Genomic DNA, 24,492 nt, shown 5'->3' with positions numbered 1-24,492 from the left:
TCTCTCGTACCTGACATTTCCCCTGCCCCCTCCTGACTGACACATTTGTCTGTCTCCTGTGGCCCCGGTGTGACCAGCTGTCTGTATCTCCTCTCTATCACCTCCTCGCTCTCCCTGACTTAGCAAAGGCCATCGAACTGCATCTCCAGTTCCCAACTGGGTCCCTTAGGAGCTGCAGCTCGACACACCTGGTGGAGATATAGCCGTCCGGGAGACCGGGAGACTCCAGGAACCCCCACATCTGACACTGAAGACAGAAAACTGGCCTCACACACATACCTCCTACCTCGCCTCGCCTCGTTACCATCTATGCCCGTTGAGCCAACGCCCTATCACTCTCTGCTGCTTCTCACTCCGCTGGATGTGGCGGCTTTTTAAACCTTTCGCGTTTTGCTGGGTGACGTCACACGCCTACGCAGTCTCGCCCCTCTTTAACCCGTGCGGTAAAAAACTCCCTCGCTCCAAAAAATCAGCAGTTCACTCGCAGCCGTCTTGCTCTAAATTAAAAAAAAAAGTTGAAGATTCCTTGCCTTTTTAAACCTTTCGCGTTTTGGCCCCTTTCCATATCTAACTTGAACCCACAGAGACTCAGTAGGCAATCATTCCATGATTTCCTTATTTTCTGCAGCCGTGACACTATCTCTGATCAGTAGTGCAACATCTCTTCTTCTTTTGCCCCCCCACCCCGTCGTTTCTGAAACATCTATAGCCTAGCACTCTAAGTGACCGTTCCCACACCTGAGCAATCCAAGCCTCTGTAAAGACCACAACATTATCGCTCCAAGTACTGATCCACGCTCTAAGCTCATCCCCTTTGTTCTGTTCACAATTCTCTGTAATTTCTCCTGGCTCTGGTTATAGCGTCCGCCATAGACCTGTTCGGGGGTAGGTGAATTTCAGCGGGTGTAAGTTGTCCAGAATGCTGGAATGGATACAAGCCATGAAGAGGCTGTCGGAGCTTTTCATGAAGCCAGATGTCAAAGCCACCGTGCAGTGGTGTTTAAGGCATGACCTTTTGTTTCTCTCAAGTACTGGAATTATAGTGGCCTACTTAAAGTAGGAGGGAAATAAACCTTAGTGCAGGGAAAGGTTTAATTTTACTGTCAGTTGACCTGCATAGGATCTAACGTCATGGTCAAGTGCACACTCCGGGCCCAATTCAAACGGTATGAACAGGAAAGAGCTTAAAAGGATGTTACATTGACTTGAGGGCTCGAGTTGCAAGGGAAGGTTGAGTAGACTAGGACTGTTCTCTGGAATGTTAGAGATTGAAAAGTGACCTGACAGGCATATAAGATCATGAGGAGCGAAGGCAAGGCGAAAACACGCCGTCTTTTTTTTCGGGTAAAGGGCGCTAAGAAGAAGAGGACAAAGGTTTAAGATCAGATGCGAGAGATTTAAGACGGAAATCAGGTGCTGCTTTTTCATGCAAAGGGTGGTGTGTATTTGAAAGGAGCTGAAAGAAACTGAGGTCCAGGCGCGTACATTAACAACGTTTAAAAGCTATCTAGAAAAACAGAAGGATCGGAGAGGGTTAGCGGTCTATGAGCCAAAAGCGGTCAGATAGGACGGACATTGGGCCAAAGGGCCGCTTTGAGCGCTGTGTGAGTCTATGATATCACTGCTGCTTCCGAGAAACAAAGATTCAAAACGGGGGACAAAGGACCCTTGTGCAGGAGGTCGTTGTGATCAGGAACTAAAGCCCAAAAGCTCTGGAAATGCTTGTGGGAGCTTTCTGTGTAAATATTGTTCGGTGTCATTTCAATGCTGCAACATCGATTAGAAAAACACTTCGTTGCGTATTAAAAAACTTTGGAACGCAGGAGGCGTGAAACATGTTAGAAACGTCCTCGCCCGCCTCCAGCACAACCATCGCCACATGGAAAATTCGCCAGACCACTTCATCAAACACTTCTGGATTTAAGATTCACCCCGACAAAGTAGCCGCCCAGCCAACTGTATGTACTTCTCTGGAGGAAGACATCCTGTCATAATTAGGCCTCCATGATAAATCTAACCAGAGTCCTGTCCACAGTTTCACACACCAGAGTTAGCACTATATAGAGTGCTTCGAGTGTGGTCTGATCAACGCGAGTAAGCGTGTATATTTTTATGTGTTTGCAAACCGCGTTCCATCTGCTTGAACCTGGCCCCGCGTAAACAGGAAACCCGCAGAACGCCTCTACCTTTTTCCATTACAAACAAACATCTACTAATTAGCATTACGTTTGATTCTCATCAATTACAAAGGATCTCGCCCCCTTCCTTGCACCAACTTTACAAACCGATGAACAGGCGTCTGCGATTAACACCCGGAGTTTAACTCGGTCACGAACAATGAGATGGTGCGCGGTCTTCGCGCTCTCTTACTTTGTGCAAGGTGAGCGACCCGAGTTTCGAGAAGAGAAGAGCTTGGGCAGCTAGTTTAGAGGGAATGTTGATCGTTAATTAACTGAAGGGATTTGGTAGAATAACTAAGTGGATTATAATACCGGAGGGCATGCATTTAAGTTGAAATAGTGTGGTTTGGAAACAGATGTGAAGGGCAGATAATGTGGTTCCTGGAATGCGCTGGGAAGGTGATAGAGGCAGGCACATTAGGGACTTTTGAAATACGTTTAGAAGGCGCATTGATGCGAGGAAAGTGGACGTTGTGTCGACGGAAGAGATCAGATGGCCACTTGATTAATTTAATTGGTTCGGGTCAAAAGGGCCCGTTACTCTGCTGTACTGTTCTATATTCTATGCCGATATTTTTGTTTAACCACCGATACCGATAATCAGAGAAAGTAGAAGGTAGAATTGGGAAGGTAGATTACTCTGGAGAGAAGGTGCGGTAAATTAATTCCCACCCCACCCACCAGGGAATGAAGTTAACTGGAAGGATTTCAAACGGAGTTTTAAGAAGGGGATTTAGATGCAATTATGAGAGTAGAGCAGCCGGTAATACAATTAACTGTAGAGACTGAGCATGCTGCTCTTTCTGTAGTCCAAAGTCACAATTCGTAAAAAAATGCCGTGAGGTTGAAGTCGCTGTGTTATCAGTGAGAGGACCACTCTGTGATCAAATCTTCCTTTTCTTAGTTTGTGTGTCACAGGTCGCCTTGTTCCAGTCTCCGCCGATTCAGACCGTCCATGTCGGAGGTCGGGCCATCCTGAATTGCAGCAGGGACCTCGGTGTGCTTGCTTCTATAAACTGGTATAAACGGAGCGACCAAAGGCATCTGCAGTTCGTTTGCAGCGTGGGCAAATACGTGAAAGCGCAGGGGAGGTTCTCGGGGCTGGTGGACGAAATATCAGCCACTTACTCCCTGGTGATTGAAAACGTCCAGCGAAAAGATTCCGGGATCTACTTCTGCGCAGACCAGTTCTATGGCGAGTTCGGCAATGGATCCAAATTAGTGGTCACAGGTAACTCGTCGTAACAAGTTCATACATTTCTGCTGATGCTGGGATCCCTTTTTTTTTATAGCCCATTACCCCTACTGGGCACAGTCGCGGAAAGCAGCTCGCCAGAGTCTTGTATCCTGGGCCACTTTCAAATTGACCCAGTGTATAGCCCATTTTCAAACGTCCTTCTTCTCCCAGGGAGCTTCTGTTTGCATTACTGTAGCACTGCAGTTTTACGGGATGGGGTTACGAACCCCATGCCCAACCCTACTCCTTTCGTAGACGGGCTTAGAACTGTATATGGCGGCGTTTTGCTGGGGACCGGAGGGTACGTGTAGGATATAACTAGTACGTTCACAAATGAGACGGGAATTTGACGGGGATTTGTGATGCTGTTGGAAGTGCGGAGATTAGGTTTGAACTACAGAGTGATACTGCTGAGATTAATTCAGTTTAATTCAGAGATGCAGCACGGCATCAGTCTCTTTGAATTACCAGTTTATTTTCACGTCTTTAGAATGTCGGAGGAAATCGGAGCTCTCGGAGGAACTCCACGCGATCTCGTACTAACCCCTTACAGGTACCGACGGGGTCTTACAGTTGGCTCAGTAAAGCGTTGCCATAACTGTTACACTATCGTGCCACCCCTAAAGGTGGTCAGAACAATGGCAGATGTAATTTAAACCTGAGAAATTTGAGGCGAAGTGTTTTGGAAGCTCGGGAGCAGATATAATGAACAGCAGTAGCAAAGGAGACTTGGAGACAAGGTGGTGAAGCAAACATACCAAATACTTGCCTTCAGTTGCCGCGGAATAGAATCTAAGAGCAAGGAAATGGGTATATTCAAACTGTGTAACACATTAATCAAACCAAAATTAGAGTCATGTGTTAAAATTGGAGCCAGGACGTTAATTGGAGCAAGGGAGCGATTGCGCTGGAGAGGATGCAGAGAGGATTCACCAGTTTTGCGTCCTCGAAGTTCTCGAATATTTAATGCTCATCATAAAAGTCTCAGCACGGATCTTTAAGATCCGACAAGACAGATCATTAATTAAGTGTGTAGGTTACCAGTGAGGGAAGGAATGCTACTTGACCGTATCTAAATGAATGAAGTTTGTGAAAAGACCATAAATTATCTCAGCAATTTTATGGCAGATGAATTTTCCCTCTCGATCCCATTCTCCTGTCTTCTCCCCGTAACCTTTGACACCCTTACTAATTAAGATGCTGTCAACCTCGGCTTTAAATATTGGCCTGCATAGCCCCATGTGGCAAGGAATTCCACAGATTCTGGCTCGTCAGTTTGAAGAAATGTCAACTGGGGAGCGGTTTTGGAATAGTGGCCGTGACTCCACATATTTCAAGTGGTTATGGAAAATAAAAGCAACACACACAAAATGCTGGTGGAACATAGCAGACGAGGCAGCATCTATATGGACAAACACCGTCGACATTTCAGGCCGAGACCCTTTGTCAGGACTAACTGAAAGAAAAGATAGTAGGAGATTTGAAAGTAGCAGGGGGAGGGGAAAATGCAAAATGGTAGGAGAAGACCGGAGGGGGTGGAGTGAAGCTGATAGCCGGAAAGATGATTGGTAAAAGGGATACAGAGCTGGAGAAGGGAAAGATTCACGGGACGGGAGGCCTAGGGAGAAAGAAAGGGGGAGGGGAGCGTCAGAGGGAGATGGAGAACAGAAAGAGAGAAAAAGAGAGGGGGGAAACTAAATATATTAGGGATGGGGTAGGAAGGGGAGGAGGGGTATTAACGGAGGTTAGAGAAGTCAATATTCATGCCATCACGTTGCAGACTACCCAGCCGGTATATAAGGTGTTGTTCCTCCAACCTGAGTTTGGATTCATTTTGACAGTAGATGAGGCCTTTGAGAGACATAACAGAATGGGACTGGGCCGTAGAAATGACATGTGTGGTCACTGGGAGATCTTGCTTTCTCTGGTGGACAGAGCGTAGGTATTCAGCGAATAGGTCTCCCAGTCTGCGTCGGATCTCACCAATATATAAAAGGCCACACCGGGAGCATCGGTTGCAGTATACCAGACCAGCCGACTCACAGGTAAGTGTCGTCTCATCTGGAAGGACTGTCTGGGGCCCTGAATGGTGGTGAGGGAGGACGTGTAAGGGCAGGTGTAGCACTTGTTCCGCTTACAAGGATAAGTACCAGGTGGGAGATGGGTGGGAATGAATGGAGGGGGTGGGAGGACGAATGGACAAGGGATTCGCGTAGGGAGCGAACCCTGCGGAAAGCAGAAAGAGGAGGGGGGGGAGGGAGATCCCGTTGTTGGTGGCGGAAGTTACGGTGAATTATACGTTGGACCCGGAGGCTTGTGGGGTGGTAGGTGAGGACAAGGGGAACCCTATCCCGAGTGGGGTGGTGGCCGGATGGAATGAGGGCAGATGTGCAGGAAATGGGAGAGATGCGTTCGAGAGAAGAGTTGATGGTGGAAGAAGGGAGGCCCCTTTGTTTAAAAGAGGAAGACACCTCCTTCGTCCTGGAATGAAAAGCCTCATCTTGAGAGCAGATACAGCGGAGGCGGAGGAATTGTGAGAAGGGGATAGCATTTTTGCAAGAGACAGGGTGGGAAGAAGAATTGGCCAGGTAGCTGTGAGAGTCTGTAGGCTTATAGTAGATATCAGTAGATAAGTCGTCTCCGGAGAAGGAGACAGAAAGATCAGCAAAGAGGAGGGAGGTGTCATAAATGGACCAGGTAAATTTCAGGGCAGGGTGAAAGTTGGATGCAAAGTTTCAACGAGCTCAGCATGCGTGCAGAAGGCAGCGCTAATGCAGACGTCGATGTAGCGAAGGAAAAGCGGGGGGCGGATACCCGTATAGTCTTGGAACATGGACTGTTCAACAAAACCAACAAAAAGGCAGGCATAACTGGGACCCATGCGGGTGCCCATTGCTACACATTTCGTTTGGAGGAAGTGGGAGGAATAAGCAATTTCCTTCTACCACAACTCTCATCCGTCTAGCGGAATTAGTTCTTACTCTCAATAAGTTCTCCTTTGGCTATCCTTCAATGGAAAATAAAAGTTCGCATGAACCAGAAATAAACCTCTTAAACTGGGCAAATCCATGTTCGTTAATATTAGACAGGAGCTGGATAGATTTCAATGGGAGCACTGGCTTGCCGGTAAGTCCATATGTGCATGCAAGGAGAAATAGGAAGAACTCAGGGCCAACATGCTCCTGCAAGGATAAAATTAAGAGGTAATATTCTCAGAGAACTATGGACGACAAGGTTTTTGAGGATGGATAAAGATAAAAAAAATGAAACGCATGGTTTGTATAGAAAGTTAAAGACGATCAAAACCCTTCCTGGTATCAACACGGAAGGCGATGCTTAAAAGGCAGATTAAGTAATGACACAAAATATCAATGGCAAGCAGATAAGATTTTATCTGGAAGCCACCTAAAAGTGTATTAAGGGCGAAAAATCATCCAAGGGAATATTAGAGTCCATTTCAAGCAACGGACGAATCTGTCTTTGAGGCGAGAAGGTATTGGAATGGCCCTATATGAGTACGCTTCATCGGAATTCACAAAGGTAGCGCACCTTGTAGATGGAGGCTTCAGTGAAGGGATAGGTGAACTTTTGGTGCAAATCTCAATAAATGAAGAATAGGTGTTTGAAGCCATAGAGGCTTTTGAAGTCCCAAATCACCGAATCTATCCTAGGCTTTCGTGGCAAGCAAAGTGTGAGATTGCTGGGTCTTTAAGTGCGGTACTGTAAATTTTCGTGGTGTACATGTGAGGCTCCTTGAAGGTAGCAGTTGGAGTACCAGGGAAAAGACTGGGAAAAATAGACCTATGAAAGGTAAGGATCTTAAAAGACTGAACTTCAGGCGACATGATTAGTAATATCTTGGAGTGACAAGGTCTAATTAGAGACAACCAAGCAGGCTTTGTCAATAGCTGATCATGTCTGAGAAATCTGAAACGAAATTCTTGAAGAGGTAGCCAAGTTTATGATGTAGACCGGAGGTCACCAGGAGACGCTCATGGAGTGAGTACTGTTTTGGATTCGCTGCATAACCTTTACTTTTTTAACCTATGATCTCCCTTATTTAACCTATTTTTACCTATACCAGAAGATTCTTATTACCTTTTTGGATTTATCTTTGAGTGTGTACTGTGAATTTTGAAGAAATGAGTACAGAATTGGCTTTAAGATCTGAAGAGCGAGACACTGGGTAAGATTCTAACTGCAACGGAAAGAAAAAAAAGACTGAACCTAAGCGTACTGAATTGACTTACGATACGTTATTGGAGCTTTTAAATGAAAAATTTGAAGAACAACGACAAACTTTCAAAGAAGATTTAAAGGCCTTCCAGGATTCTCACTATAATATTGGTCATCAAACTTTAATTGCAATTCTGCAAGAGGACGCTCGGAAGCGAGACTTGAAAATCGAGAATTTGGAACAGAAACTATCTTCGGCGATTAAGCAGTTGGAAATATTTAAAGCCAAGAGCATCGATTTTGAAAATCGATCTAGAAGACAGCACTTACGTATTCTTGGTCTCCCTTAAGGCATCGAACAAGGGGACCCCTCGAAGTATTTCCCTCAACTTTTAAAGGATGCGTTCCCTTCTGAATTCCCCGACAGTCCTCTGTTACTCGATCGTGCCCATAGATTTATGCACCGATCATGAATTTATTCATCTAAACCACCAGTTGCAATTTTTCGATTTCATGATGTGCATTTTAAAGAGCACCTTATTCGCACGGCTCGCCGCTTAGGTGTGAGTAAATTGCGGGATTTCCAATTCCGTCTTGTGGAGGATTTCAGCCCAGAAGTGATGAAGGCGCGGCTGGCTTTTAAACCTTTGATGTCCGAATGTTACGAGAAAAAGCTTAAACCAGCGCTCTTATACCCTGCAAAACTTAGAATCTCGCCTCCGAATGCACCACAGTGTGTTTTTCTCTCCACATTTGAAGTTCGAAGTTTTCTGAACGAGAATTATCCTACTGCTTCGGGCACTCGCCTGGAATAAATGTATGGTTTTCGCAGTACTGGCTATGTCCGTTTTTATTCTTTTATAGTTCACAATAATTTTATGAACTTTGATCGTTATAAGACAACTTTTGCTTTAAAAACCAGATTTTGCTTCTGGTTACTACTCGAAGTTTATTTTTTATTTTATATTCCAATTGAAGTTTTTCTTTGCCGTGATACTAAAATTTCCAATTTACTTACTTTAACCATTGTGCTTTATTTTTCTGGAAATTATTATTAGTCCTTTGACGGTGATTTTTTAAAAAAAGTTTTAGATATATATCTTGTTTCTTTTTCACTTTTTGGTTAACGAAGATGGCGGTTCTCCTTTTTCTAAAATATCGCTTTTTTTTGTATCTGGCTATCTTTTTTTTTTGCCTTCTTCTTCTTCCCATAACGCCTTTTTTTAGTACAACCTAATTTTTTATTTGTTCGGGTTTTTACCCGATTATAAAAGGTACCAGTGTTCATATTCTTTTCGTTCTCTTTTTACTAGCAACTGTACTAAGAAGTCAGTTTTAGCATAGTATTTAATTATTTTTTCGGATTTTGGGTGGATTTTTTTTTCTCCTTGATATATTTGGAGTCGCCTTCTGGAGTCACGGGGGGTAGATTTAGTGTTATTCTTCTTTTTCCTGGCCTCCTTTAGGCTCAGGTAGTTTTTTTCGTGGGTGGTGGGCGGGAGGGTCTTTTCCATTTGTCATTTTATGAGTTTTTCCAGGTTTTTCATTTGGGCTGATTTCAAACGACTGAAATGTCCGCTGTGTCGTCATTTCCGGTTCCTCCCTGTATTTTTGTCCCTCTTCCGGTTGCATGAGTTCATAGCTCTGATTAAACGGAAAAAGATTTTTAAAGTATTCCAAGGACAGAACGCGTATATTATTTTTGCACAAGAAACTCATGTGAAGAAAGAGGACAATCAACGTTATTTTTAGGTTTTAGAGGGTCAACAGTACCATTCGAATTCGAATGCTAAAGTAAAAGGAGTTTAAATTTTTATTGACTCCTCTTTTACATTTGCTCAACATGATATTATTTCGGATCCGAATGGTAGATTTTTGTTAATTACTTGGTTATTTTTTTAATAATAATGTTGCTATTGTTAATGTTTATGCTCCAAACGTGGATCATCCTGAATTTTTTAAGTCTTTATTTACTTCTCTACCTAATCTAAATGATTATATGTTAACAATGGGTGGTGACTTTAATTGTTGTTTAAATCCTTGGCTGGATAGATCTATATCCATTCAGACTTTAACTAATAAGTCGGCCACTTAGCAATTCTTTTTTGACTGACTCCGGAATTTTCGATACTTGGAGTTTTCTACATCCTAAGGACAAAGAGTTTTCATTTTTCGCACATGTTTATCATTCTTACTCGAGAATTGACTACTTTTTCATTGACTCTCGTCTTAGTACATCTGCAATTGGTTGTAATTATGACATTATAGCCATCTCTGATCATGCTCCAATGAAACTTCCTATTAAATTAATGGACACAGCTCCTAGTATTAAACATTGGCGATTTGATACTACCTTACTGCAAGATCCGGATTTTATTAAATTTATGAAGGAACAGATTGATTTATTCTTTTCAACTAATTCCATGGATGAAATTTCCTGCGGAACATTTTGGAACACTTTTAAAGCATATATACGTGGACAGATTATCTCCTGTTCTTAGTATCTTTCCTTTCAGTTAGTCCTGACGAAGGATCTCGGCCCAAAACGTCGACAGTGCTTCTCCCTATAGATGCTGCCTGGCCTGCTGTGTTCCACCAGCATTTTGTGCGTTGTTATCTCCTATTCTGTTGGTTTGAGAAAACGTATTAAGAATGAATCTCTTTTATTGGTTAATAAGATTAAAGAAATTGACAAGAAGTATTCGATCGCTCCTAGTATGGAGCTTTATAAACAAGGAGTTAAGCTTCAAATGGAGCACAGTTTATTACTCATATCTTCGGTTGAAATTCAATTAATGAAAACTAGAAGTGAATTTTACATAAATAGTGATAAATCGGGCAAATAGTTAGCTAACCAATTGAAGAATGCTTCGGCTAAACGTCAAATTATTAAGATCCGGAAACAGAGTGGTGAATTGACAGTTCATCATGATGAGATAAACAAATCTTTTTAAGATTTTAAAACTTCTCTACATCACTCTGAATTTCCTCATGATCTTAATACCATGTATGATTTTTAGAGAAATTGAATTTTCCAAAATTATCATCTGCAGAACGTTTAATATTAGAAATTCCTATTACGGGTGCAGAAATTAAAAGTGTTATTTCCTCAATGAACTCCGGAAAATCACCAGGTCCAGATAGGTATACAGTGGAATTTTTCAAGTTTTTTTTTCTCTACTCATTCTCCTTGGTTATGCAGGGTTTTTAAGAAGCAATTAGAATAGGTAAACTACCACAATCTTTTTATAGAGCTTCCATTTCTTTAATACTGAGAAAAAAGATAAAGACCCTACTGACTGTGCATCCTATAGACCGAAATCCCCGTTGAATGTAGATTCCAAGATCTTTTCCAAGTTACTGGCGACGATGCTGGGGAAGGTATTACCTCAAATTATCTCGGAGGATCAAACGGATTTTATTAAAAATCGCTATTCTTTTTTTTATATTAGGAGATTAATGAATATTGTTTATACTCCTTCACGTAGCACCTCAGAATCTGTCATTTCATTAGATGCGGAGAAAGCATTTTATAGAGTTGAATGGCCATATCTATATACTGTGCTTGAGAAGTTTATCTTTAGTCCGACATTTATATGTTGGATTAAATTGATATATCATACTCCAGTAGCCTCGGTTTTTACTAACAACAAAGATCTCCCTTTTCTTGTTTATTTCGGAGTACCAGACAAGGTTGTCCTCTTAGTCCATTATTATTTGATTTTGTCCTGGAACCTTTGGCAATTATCTATTAGAGAATCACCTAACATTTTTGGCATTACTCGCGGGATGGATATACATAAGTTATCATTATTTGCAGACGACTTGTTATTATACATTTCTGATCCTGAGAAATCCATTCCTGGAGTTATATCATTGTTGCCTCAGTTTAGTAATTTTTACGGGTATAAATTGAATCTTAATAAGAATGAATTGTTCCCCCTAAACAGGCAGGTTCCAATTTACAGAAATTTTCCTTTTAAATTAGTTAATGATTATTTTATATACTTAGGGATTAAATTTACCAAAAAAAAGGATTTATTTAAGGTTAATTTTTTACCCTTAATTGATCAGATTTACTGTTTGTTTACTAAATGGACACCATTGTCTTTATCATTGATAGGTCAGATTAATGCTATTAAGATGATTATTTTACTTAAGTTCTCATATATATTTCCAGTGGTACCAATTTTTATTCCGAAATCCTTTTTTGACAATGTCGATTCAAAAATTTCTTCATATATATGGCAGAAGAAAAATCTTAGTTTAGGTAAAATATATATACAGAAGTCAAAAAAGGAAAGTGGTTTGGCATTGCCAAATTTTACATGTTATTACTGGGCAATTAATATTCGATATTTGAAATGTTGGTTAAGGGATTTGGATTTATCTCCTAGCCCTCACTGGGTAAATTTGGAAACTAAATCTGTACAAGGATCTTTATTGGATTCTATCTCAGGAACTTCTCTTCCCTTTTTCTCATTCTAAATTGCATAAACGAATTGACAAACCGATAGTTAAACACACTCTCCGTATATGTTTTCAATCTCGGATTTTTTTTGGGTTGAATCAATTTGTTTTAACAATTCCTATCGTATCCAATTTCTTTTTTCATCCCTCTATTACAGACCAAGCTCATTTATCTCGGAAGACTACGAATTTCTGATTTATTTTTGGATAATTGTTTCATATCTTTTGAACAATTATCTAATAAATATAATTTGCCCAGATCTCATTTTTTTTAGATATTTACAGATTAGGAACTTTTCAAACACTGTACTTCCTACCTTTCCAAATCTAGATTCTATGGGTAGTTTGGAAAAATTGTTAGAACTGAAACCTTTTCAGAAAGGTGTAATATCAAATGTTTGCAATATAATTATGAAAATAGGAAAGAGAACTTACTTTACTATCCCAATTGAGAATTGGGATAAAATTCTTCAACTAGTTAATTTATCCTCTATATATTCTAAACATTCATTTATTCCGTTTAAAGTTGTGTACAAGGCTCATATGTCCAAGGATAAATTAGCTTGTTTTTATTCCCACATAAATCCTATATGTGACAGATGTCATTCTAGGATAGCTTCTCTAACCATATGTTTTGGTCATGTCTGTCCTTGAAAAAATATTGGAAAGACATTTTTGATATTATTTCCGCGGTATTGAATATTGATTTAAAACCTCATCCTATTACTGCAATCTTTGGTTTACCAATGATGGAGTCAATTCATGTATCTCCTTCTGCTTGTCGGATGATTGCATTTCTTACATTAATGGCTAAAAGACCTACTTTGTTTAGTTGGAAAGAAGTTAATCCCCGTACCACCTTTCATTGTTTTTCTCCAACTATGTTATGTTTAAATTTGGAAAAAATTAGAAGTGTCATATATGACCCTTCTATTACATTTGAAAAGACTAGGAGGCCATTAATTCAACATTTTTATATGATGCAATTTGACCCTGTTCCAATCTTATTTCTTTTCTGGTGCTGATTATATATATGTAGAGAGGATCGGAGTTGGTGACACTGATGATTCTTTGTCTTTTCTAAGATACTATAAACAACCCATGTTCATCGCCATTTCTTTTGTTATTAGTTAGTGGTTAGTCTGTTGGATTAGTTCTTGTTTTTTGGGATAATAATTTGTTTCTCTTTTTCTTCTTCTTCTTCTTCTTCTTCTTCTTCTCATTTCTTTATATTGATATACCTAGTTTTTTTTTCTATCTTGTCGATCACGTATGATTTGGGAAGACTACTATATTGTAGTTATTGCTTATGTATCCTTTTATGGTCATGTTAATTTTGTAATTTTGTAACCCTATTAATTATGTATCAATCTTACCATGTTGATATTAATAAAAATATTGAAATAGAAAAGTTTAAGATGTAGACAGTGCAATCAATGTATGATTTAGATGCACTTCAGTGATGCCTCTGGCAATGTCCCAGATAGACATGGACCAGGGAAATTTGGCAAACAATTCCACATTAGACTGGCAACAAGGTAAGGGAAGGTTGGATGCTGTTACCAGCGGTGTTCTCCGAGAATAGAGGGTGGAACCTTGGCTTTTTGAAATATTCTTGAATACTTTAGATTTTGATATAAGAAGCAGGATCAGTAAATTTGTGGAGAAGACAAAGAAGGACGAAATAGTGGATTGTACGGATAGTGTGAAAGTTAGTCTTTGTCCAAGGGGTGATACTGAAGTGTTGGTGGAATGCATTATAAATGTTCACTCGGCTTAGCGCGAGTGGATGCGTTTTGGGTGGATTAATGAGGAAAGGACATGAGAAACATAGAAGTTGAGGAACAGAAGGAGATTGGATTACAAATCCAGTGATCATTCAATGTGGCATCGCACGTACATACTGTGATTATGAAGGCAAATCGATATTGGCCTTTCATAAGTCAGGTTATTGAATTGAGAGACAGGGAGGTGATAGACACGAAGTAAACATCAGAAGGCCCTTCAACACATTTGAGGTAGACAAACAAAAGAGCAAAGATTTATTATAAGGCAGAAAATTTTCGAGAGGAGCTGAAGAGGATCAACCATCATAGAATGGTTGCAGTAGATTTGCTGACAGCATCTAAAAGGTGTCTAGATGTGTTCATTGATTACTTAGACAGAAGGGTCTTTGCTAAGTGTAGGAAGATGGGATTAATGTGGATTGGTGCCCGCTGGTGGATATGATGAACTGTATTGCCTGCTTCTCCGCTGTGGGTCTCTATCACAACGATGCTGTTTCGTTTGCAAGGAGCGGCTGTGCACTTTGCTTTATTTTCCTTGGGGTGGAGAGGGTAAGCTGATAGAAGTGTGAAACATTAGCTCAGCCTAATCACGGGACAAAATACAATGACCAATTAACCTACTGACTGGTACGATTTTGGACTGTGCCAGGAAACCGGAGCATCCGGAGGAATCCCACGCTCTCTACAAGGAATGGCGTTTCAGGGTGACAAAATCCTTACAGTGGAAGCCGGGGTTGAACTCCAAACTCCGTCTCCTTGAAGTATAATAGCGTCGCGTTAAACGCTCTGCTGTGGGGACTCCGGTAAATGTATCGATAAACCTATATAGAAGAGGAGTGGGAAATATATAGAAGGCTTGAAGAAGGATGTTTCTCTCCGAGGGGCGTTGGGATCTCACTCCCTGAGGGGTAGCGATGCAGCTACTCGCTCAGTTTTGGAGGCGAACTATCACAGACAGAGGGCCTTATAAAATAGGATTAGCACAGATATGCACTTGACGGCAAGCACGGGGAAGATAGCCAGCATAGCCTGATTTTGAAACGGTGATTAAAATTGGCCATCCAATTAATACAGCGTTGTTGTGTTTTCCGCATTCAGAACAGCCTCCCACCATATTCTTGTTAGCGCCGCAAGCGGATCAAATTGCCCAAATGCAACTGGTGACATTGATGTGTTTGGTGAGAGGTGTGTCGTCCCATTCGCTGAGCATCCGCTGGAACATATCAGGACATGCCACAGAAGGTCGCGTTGATCCCCCGATATTTGATCCGGACGGAGGCTACAGCGTTAGAAGCCGCTTCCAGATCCCGGTGGAAAGTTGGCGTAGCGGCACCGTCTGCACTTGCGCCACTGGACAGCTGGTCAGTGACAGTGTCTCCGCTCAGAAAGGTATCGTAGAAACTAGCGATTCCAATCAGCTTTATGACGCGAGGCCATTCGGCCCTTTGTGTTTATGCTTAGCATCGAGATAAATCCCGCTCTCCAGCGCTGTCTCCGTGGCTTACCGACTCTACTGCCGCATTCAAACACTGCGGTAATGTGAGCAGAGCTTCTCCCCCCTCACCATCGATCATGGAAACTTTCACCTCTCTCCGAGTGAAGCCCTTTCCCTTATTTCCTTTATCATCACTCAAAACTAACTTTTAATGGGCACCTCTTGGTTTGGCCACCCTGCTGAGGGAAATGGTGGGAATCAGAATCAGATTTATTATCATTGTCTTTTTATTCATATTGATTCATTTCTGTTTCTTCAAACTACAAAGTACATTTATTATCAAAGTAAGTATATGTCACGATATATCGCATTGAGATCGCGGACATTCACAGTAAAGCAAGAAAGAAATACAGCAGAATTTGTGAAAAGCTATTAATAACGAAGACTGACAAACAACCGATATACAAACGAACTCAAATCGCACAAGTAATAAATAAGTTAATAAATAATAATGAGTTGTAGAGTAGAGTCCTTGAATGTACTCACTCCCCGACACACGACTCCGATAAATTTTGGATAGATGATATTTAATTGCCAAGTGTACATCGAAAAATAAAGTGAACTGCGTCTTTTGCGTCAAATCAAATCAGTGATGGCGTACTGGGGCAGCCCGGAAGTGCCGCCATACTTCCGGCGGCAGCATAGCATGCCTGTAACTCACTAACCCAAACCCTATGTCCTGGGAATGTGAGGGCAAACCGGAGCACCCAGTCGCAACCCACGGGGTTACCGGGAGAATGTACAATCTCTTTACAGACAGCAGCAGGAACCGAGCCTCGATCTTTCAGCCGGCACTATAAGTCGTTTCGCTAACCGATACGTTACCGCACGGACCTATAAATTTCCCCATAGTCACCTCAGAATTTATATAATGGGGGAAACCGGTTACAAAACATTCAACTCATCACAAGACATAAGTAGTTCAGGGCTGAAACTGACCTATTCACCGCCGACTCTCTATTGTTTAACCATTCCCCTCTCCAGGCCAATATATCGCTTCCCAGCGTCGGGCGCGCTCAGCTGTGACAGATCGAAGAACTCTGAACATGCGCGACCCTGTAGGTTTCAGTTCGCCTTTACTATCATATTTGCTATAATCTCAAAAGTTAGTTAAATTCAAACTCAAATTGCCCTGGCCCGGATTTCTATGGGCCCTTTGAACAGAGCTCTTACACGATTTAGATAGGTGCATGGATGAAAGGAAAATGGAGGATAATGTAGAAGGGAAGGAATAGACCGATTTTAGAGTGAAAAGGTCGGCACAGCATCGTTATGTCTGTACTGTGCTGTACAGATTTCCGTTCCGTGATCTATTCATCTCAAAAGCTAGTCGTCATGGCTCTTGCATCTTGTTATTCACCTACACTGCGCTTTCTTTGTAACTACAATACTTCATTCCCCAGTTTCTCCTTTTGTGCTACTCTGTGTTTTATGTGCGATATGATCTGTCTGGATGGCAAACTTTTCACCGCATCTCGGTTTATGTGATGATAATAAACCTGATACTAATTGCTATAATCTTCCAAGATGTATTACATTCCAAATTAGACCCCAGATACAAAGCTTGCAAAGGAAGGGAGCCAATCAGATCATTTTCTATGACATTCCCTCAGGCTCTTACAGTCCTTAATCTCGTGCTTGTTATTGGCCGAGTCAGGACTTGAGACACACTGTCCCCGATTTCTGTCCTTTGTATCCCCTTTAGCCTTGCCGCATAGAAAGGGAAATCATACTTGCTTTGTTTCTTTGTTGCCACATAGTTACCAGCAACGATTTCCTAACTGTGAGGGAGCGGGAATATCTGGTGGAATGCCACATGATCACGCGGAAACGTGCACTCTTCAAAGAGGGGTCATTCTAGAGCTGGATCGAAATCGTGTCCTTAGAGTAACGAGCTACCTTTGCAATAGAATAGAGCGAACATATCCGAGACAGAGCGACAAACAGCGAATGACGTTGGCCAGCAAGCGAAGGGTAATCAGAGACCACCCTCCCCAATCTTGAAAAAAGTGTTGCAATAAGGACCGATAATGTTATTGGTATTAACCCAGTGTCAGACTAGAGCAGAAGTGGAAGAACATGTAAATGCCACCGGGAGCCCAAGTACCAGTATGGGGTTGTTGGGCCGAAAGGCCAGTTCCTGTGACGAGTAGAGAGCCATTTGGACAGACTGTTGTAGAGATCTAAGGTCAGTATTTTCAGAAGGAATGAGAGATTAGAGCATAAGACCACAAAACGTAGTATTATTCAGCTCATCGAGTCTGCTCCGCTATTCCATCATCGCTGCTTTACTATCGCCCTCAAACCTATTCTGTTGCCTTTCCCCGCAACCTCTGACGCTCTTGCTAATCGATAAACCTACAACCTCCCCTTTAAATATATCAATTGTAAAGTAAGATAGCTCCATCATGGCCGACAGTATTTCCAGTATCCAGGACACTTGCAAAACGCCATGCTTCAAAAAGGGGCATCTATCATTATGGACCCCATCACCCAGGACATGCCCTCTACGCATTGCTTCTCTCAAGATTGAACTATAAGAGTCTGAAAAGTTTTAGGATCAGCTTCTTCCCGTCCGCCGTCAGATATCTGAATGGACAATTAACCCATGACTACTACCTCACGATATTCCCTCTCTTTTTGCACTACTTATTTAGTTTGCAGACGGACAGACAGACAGCCGGACACATACATATACTTCCTATTGTAATTTATAGTTTTGATTATTGCGCATTGCAATATACTGCTACAGCAAAACAGCAAGTCTCACGACAAATACCTGATTCTGATTCTGATAATATCTTGAATTTATCTACAATGTGTTGAGTAATTAGGACACACAGGCCAACAAATGCAGATTGGAACTGATGGTAAATTACTTTCAATTGAAAGTCGATTCTATGTCCTTCAGACAGCCTGCAGCTCCAGCTCTGTCATGTGCTTTCGATTGGCCTGGCGGCGACCCTCGTGTTCCTTGCTGTAGGGGCGACCACTGTGGCCATCAGGAAGTATCGGAAGGAACGCAAACCAGGTAACGTGTTGGCCATAACCTAACCATGACCTGAACTATTCGTCAAACGGTGAATAATGCCTTTGAAGAAAAGCTCACTTTTAAACATCTCTTTCAATCAGTAAAAGGAGAAACGGCAGGAAAAAGCACCACCACCCGGCGAAAGGATCGAGAACGTGATGTAAGTGCACACAATTTCAAGTACACCTGTAAACCTGCTCATAATGCGATACCCTGGCGTTTGCTGGCACACCATTCTGTAGCGCTTACTGAGGCTGGTTTAAAAAAAAACAAACAACAGTGGCAGTGATGTGGACGAAACCGATTTGTTAATGAGAGAGGTTAGAGGAGAATGGGCAGACTGGTTCAAGCTGACAGGAAGGTGAAAGTAACTTAAATCATCACGTGTTACGGCAGTGGTGTCAGAAGAGCATCTCTGAGCGTACAGTGCGTTGGACCTTGAAGTGAATGGGCTACAATGGCAGAATACCACACTGGGTTCCATTCCTGTACCCAATAATGCCATTTACAAGTAAGTAATTACTTTGCACGCAGAAGAGCACAACACGGGAACAGGTCCTTCAGCCAACGATGTTCCATTGAGCTAATTGAATTAGAAATCAGATACCTAACTACACTACTCACTTCCGCTTGAAGAATGTCCATATTCTTCAATTTCCAGCACATCTATGTGCCGATCGTAAAGTCTGCAGAACCGCTCTATCGCATTTTCCTCCACCACACCTTGGGCAGCGAAGTTCGGGCTCCTACCATTCTCTGTGTTAAAAAAAAAATAGACCCGCACATCTCCTTTGAACTTACCCCAGTTTACCTTAAACGCATGCCACGTTTCAACAATGTGGAAAAGCGACACTGGCTACTTTTTCTATCTGTGTCTCTCATAGTCTGTAACTCATTGTCAAATAGACCCTCAGTCTCAGAAGTTCCATTGAACACAAGTTTACTCAAGTTCAAGTTCAGTTTATTGTCATTCAGCCGTACACATGTATATCGCCGAAAGAAACAACGTTCCTCTGGACCAAGTTGCACAACACAGTACATATAACTTACACACCACACATTAAGTAATATAACCATAATAACCACAAATATATTAACAAATAATACAATGCCTGCGGCACAAGTCAAAAGTAAACAGTATAACGTCAATGACACTTCATACGTGCTGAGTCATGGGTGGTGGCAGGGTGTTTAGTAGTCTTATGGCCTGTGGGATGAAGCTGTTTCCCACCCTAAAAGTTATTGTTTAAATACTCCGGTACCGCCTGCCTGATGGTAGGGGATAAGAAAGATTGTTGGAGGAATGGGAGGGATTACTGCAAATGTAAGAATTCGTATGCAGGGCCAAACTTTCTTTATAGCAGATGCTCTCCATTCCAGACAGTATACCAACAAACTTCTTCTGCACTTCTTCCAAAGCTTCAACATCCTTCCTATAACGGAGCCGACCAAAATTGAATTCAGGGATATATGAACTCAACTCCAAAATCCCTCTGTATATCACTGGCGTTAAGGGATTGTCATTAAAGGTGCACCATCCCTTTGTAATGCAGCATTTCTCACTTGGTGGGATTAAACTCTGTCATTCGCCCGTATCTGCAACTGATCTGTATCCTTTGGTCGCCTTCTTTTTTTAGATTATGAGGACACTCAGTCCTCGTTTAATATCATTTGGAAATGCATGCATGCACTAAGAAATGATACAATGTTCCACCAGAGTGATATCACAAAATAAACACAGGACAAACCAAAGACTCAAACTGACAAAGCCACATAATTATAGCATATAGTTACAGCGGTGCAAAGCAATACCGTAATTCGATAAAAACAGACCAATGGCACGGTTTTGAAAAAAAAATCTCAAGTCCCGATCGACTCCAATAGTCCCGATATCAGGCAGCAAAATGGAGAAACTCTCCCTGCCATAAACTTCCAGGCACTGACAACTAATGCCCTTGGAAGCGCTCGACGACAGCAGACTCTTGAGTCCGTCTGAAAGCTTCGGGCCTCCGATCAGCCCCTTCGATACAACCTCCCGAGCGCTATCCTCTGCCGAGCGCCTTCGACATCGTCCCGGCCGCCGAAGCAAGCAAAGCCGAGGTCTCGGAGGCCTTCTCCTCCGGAGATTCCGGACCGCACAGTAGCAGCGACAGCGAAGTGGGCATTTCAGAAGTTTCTCCAGCTGTTCCTCCAGGCTCTCACGTCTGTCTCCATCGAATCAGGATTGTGCACGGATCCCTACTTAAAAAGTAACAAATATCCATCTCCAGAGAGCCGCGCGCGCTGCGTCGCGTCGCGACTTCCTCCTCCTCTTACGCTGTCCACAACTCTGGTATCATTTGCAAACTTACTAATCCACATTTTCATCCGGGTCATTTATATATCACGTACGGCCGAGGTCTCAGTGCAGATCCCTGCGGAACACAGCCCTCCAACTTGAATCAGTCGCTTCGACCGGTACCCCCTGTCTTCAATGGGCAAACTTATCGTGAATCCCAAAGGCCCATTCACCATAGAACCCAAGCATTTTAAGCTTCGATTGAGCCTCCTATATGGAACCTTGTCAAACGCCTTACTATAATCCATGTAGACAACATCCATAGCTCTGTCTAAAATACATCACCATCGTCACTTCATCAAAAATCTTAATCAAATTAGGAAGACAGGACTTGCCCCGCGCAAAGACAGGTTTTCCAAACGCTAATAAATCCGATCGTTATGAATTATTTCCAGTAACATCCCTTACACTGACGCGAGACTTGACGGTGTTAAAATTCTCAAGATTATCCCTATTTCCTTTCAAAAATAATGGAACATTAGCTAATTCCTAGCACTAAGAGACTTCGCCTGTGGCTAGAGAGTCCACTGAGGTATCGGTGAAGCCTCCAGCAATCTCATCTGTGCCCCCTCTGAGTAATACGGAGTATATCCTATCAGGACATCCACTTAATGCTCTTTAAGAGACCTAGCACTGCCTCATTCTTTATCTCATAATGCACAAGCAAATTTGTACCCGCCACACTAATCTCGGCACCTTCCACATATTTGTCCTTGGTAAATACTGATGTTGAGCACTTAACCACATTCTTCACATCCATGCACATGTTCCCTCATTTATCATTCAGTTGCCCTACCCGCTGCTAATTATCATCTTGCTCTTGATGTATGAATGGAACGTCCTGCGATTCTCTTTAATCCAACTTGCCAATGACTATTCATGGCCCTTTCTGGCCTTCCTAACTGCTTCGAGATAGTTTCTAGCTTCTTCATAATTCTTAAGGGCTCTGTTTGATTCTTTAGCTTTGCAAACATTTTATTTTTTTACCCAAAAGATTCCCTTTCCTTCTGGACCGGATTCGCTGTCTGTCCCGATACTTGCGCCAAAACAGCTGTTCCCAATTGACGCTGTCCAGTTTCTGTCTAATATTCACTAATTTACCCTGTTCGAATGTAATGGTATTTATAATATTCTTATTTACAGCTATCTGAAAAAAAACTATGGAGTTGTGAGCACTGTTCCCTAACTGTTCCCCCAGTCACTTAGCCAGGGTCATTATCAAACTCCAGTTCAATATTGCCCTATCTTCTTGTTGGCACATCTGCAGCAGGATATAGAAACTATTTAGGATTCAGCAAACAAATGTTGCACTGTATAAATCTCTTGCTTTAAGAAGTTCCCAATCTGTTAGCAAAGTTGAAGTCATCCACAACAACCATGTTGTTTTTATACCTTTGTGTAGGATTCATTGTTCTAAAACACATTCCAGATACGACAATAGACAGAACCTAACACCAAACTATAAGTTCATGTGACCCGAAGCTGGTCCATCCCGGTTGGCGGGGTGTCTTTAAACGAGGAGCGGTCGGGTGTCCAGCTCCGCAGCAGCGAACATTGACAATGTTGAAGTTCGTCCTCAACAACAGAGTGCAGAGATCTTGAGAAGTCGTGGAGTTGCGGAAGAAGAGAAAGAATTCAACAGGGAATGGAATTGGAGATGGAATTTGGGGGGATTTCAGTTGCAAGGAATCAGCTTAAAAAGGAGTTATAGATCGGCGAGGAGATAGAGGTTGTGTGCTGCATTGATAAAGGGGTTTAGGATTTGGACGAATTACACAGATCGAAAACGGTTTAATGGTTAGATGGGTTACACAGATAGACAGTTTCTGGGCTGGAGGGGGTCACACGGAGTGGTATACTGGCGGGAGGTGTTACGCAAATAGGCTGCTGTGTAGGTGCTTAAGTTGCAGAGAGATTGAAGGGATTTACATGCAGTAGATAGTGAAGGACGTTGGTGCTGGTGGCGGTAGATGGGAAGGGAGATAGGGAAGATGTAAGGTCGAAAGGTCCTGCATTCAAGGGACAACAGGAGGCCCATGGGCTGTAGGATATTATGGATGTATTAGGTCCAGGACTGGACAAGGTTACATAGAGCACGGACTGAAGAATAATATTGAAATCGGAAGGACATCACAGGGGCAGGTTTAGGGATTGGACGGGAGTGTCCTGCGATTTGTTGTTGGTTGGCTGTAATCAGAGATTTTAAAGGTGAATGAAACTCTTTGCTCCATAATATCACATTCCTTTGATTTGGAATTAACTCGTGATTAAGTTTCCTCATACACATAACCTGACAGAGACCTGAGCACAGTAACTTTCCTCTGTTCGCAGTACTCGAATTGCGGTACTGCTAATATCTTATAAAGCCCCAGAATTAGAGCTTTGCTCTTATATTCCAGTTTGGTCGAAATGAATGTTAACATTGTATTTGCCTTCCTTACTACCCACTCAACCTGCAAATAACTTTCAGGGATTTCTACACAAGAACTCCAAGGGCTCTTTGCTCCTCTGATTTTTAAATTTTCTCCCTGTTTAGAAAATAATCTACGCCATTATTCTTTCCACCAAATTGTATGATCATACACTTTCCTGCTCTTCATTCCATCTACAACTTGTTTGTCTATCCTCCAGTTCTGTCCATGTCCTTCTGCAGACACCTTGCTTCCTCAACACTACCCGTCCCTCCAATTGCCTTTATGTTGTCCGTAAACCTGGCCACAAAGCAACCACTCCGTCAACAAAATCGTTGACATAAAGTGTGAAAGGAAGAGCTCCCATCATAGGCCTTTGTGGAACATCACCTGTCTTCGGCAGCTAATCTATCCATGCTAGTATCTTTTCTGTAATACCATTGGTCTTATCTTATGAAGCAACCTTGTCAAAGGACTTCTGAAAAATCTAAGGAAACAACACCCACTGACTCTCCATTGTCTATCTTGCCTGTTATTCCCACGAAGAGTCCCAACAGACTTGCCAGTCAAGAGTTTTGCTAACGGAAACCATGCTGACGTTGGCTTACTGTATCACGTGGTTCCAAGTATTTTGAAACCTCAGCCTTCGTAATGGATTCCAACATCTTCCCAACCACTGAGGTCAGGCTTAATGGCCTATAATGTCCTTTCTTCTACCTCTGAAAGAGTCGACTGACAGTTACAAATTTCCAGTTCTCTGGAACCATTCCTGAATTTAGTGATCCTTGAAAGATCAATTCACAGCTAGCTGTAATAAACCCACCGATTATCATAGCTACCTGAACTGTACCTCTTACCACCATGTTACTTGTCAAAATGCTACGCCCTTGTCTCAATTCCTCAGTCTCCGCTGCATAACCTGGCGAGGAATGGTGCAGGGTGGGGAGTGATACATTAACCAATCTCATGCCATTCCCTTACAGATCTACGCCCAGCTGGCGATTGCTACTAACTGATCTGGAAAGGCAGAGTGAATATTATCCTCCGTGAACAACGACAGATTTAGACCTTGTTTCATATGTGCGGAGTAAGAACAGCAACGGAGTAGTATGATTAAATGTTCTTGAAGTGTTAGTAACGGCACAATCTGAGCAATTTACAGTGCGGGAGAGACAAACCGGCCCGCCGAGACAAAAACTTGCACACTCGAAAGAAAGTCCGCGCGCAGGAGGCCCAATTGATTCACGGCGCCATCGATCGGCCGCATGAGCACTTGTCATATTCCCGGATGTCTCCATCCACAGCCTCACTCAGAGCTCCCTCAGTCTCAGACCAATTGGTAATAATGAACCACGGTTAATCTGTAC

The 24,492-nt window shown here is 42.3% G+C and overlaps 1 protein-coding gene across 1 annotated transcript; it reads left to right on the top strand.

Moving 5' to 3' along the window:
* Positions 1–1,835: 1,835 nt before the first annotated feature.
* On the top strand, positions 1,836–24,221 carry LOC140736362 (immunoglobulin kappa light chain-like). Its single transcript, XM_073062351.1, has 7 exons — positions 1,836–1,958; positions 2,251–2,380; positions 3,085–3,411; positions 14,949–15,239; positions 18,257–18,376; positions 18,478–18,536; positions 24,109–24,221. Exons 1-7 carry the CDS (start codon positions 1,836–1,838, stop codon positions 24,139–24,141), a joined length of 1,083 nt encoding a protein of 360 aa, XP_072918452.1. The 3' UTR covers positions 24,142–24,221.
* Positions 24,222–24,492: the final 271 nt, after the last annotated feature.

The sequence above is a fragment of the Hemitrygon akajei genome, chromosome 11 (genome assembly GCF_048418815.1).
Source record: "Hemitrygon akajei chromosome 11, sHemAka1.3, whole genome shotgun sequence".
NCBI lineage: Eukaryota > Metazoa > Chordata > Chondrichthyes > Myliobatiformes > Dasyatidae > Hemitrygon > Hemitrygon akajei.
This window is presented reverse-complemented; position numbering and strand designations above follow the sequence as displayed.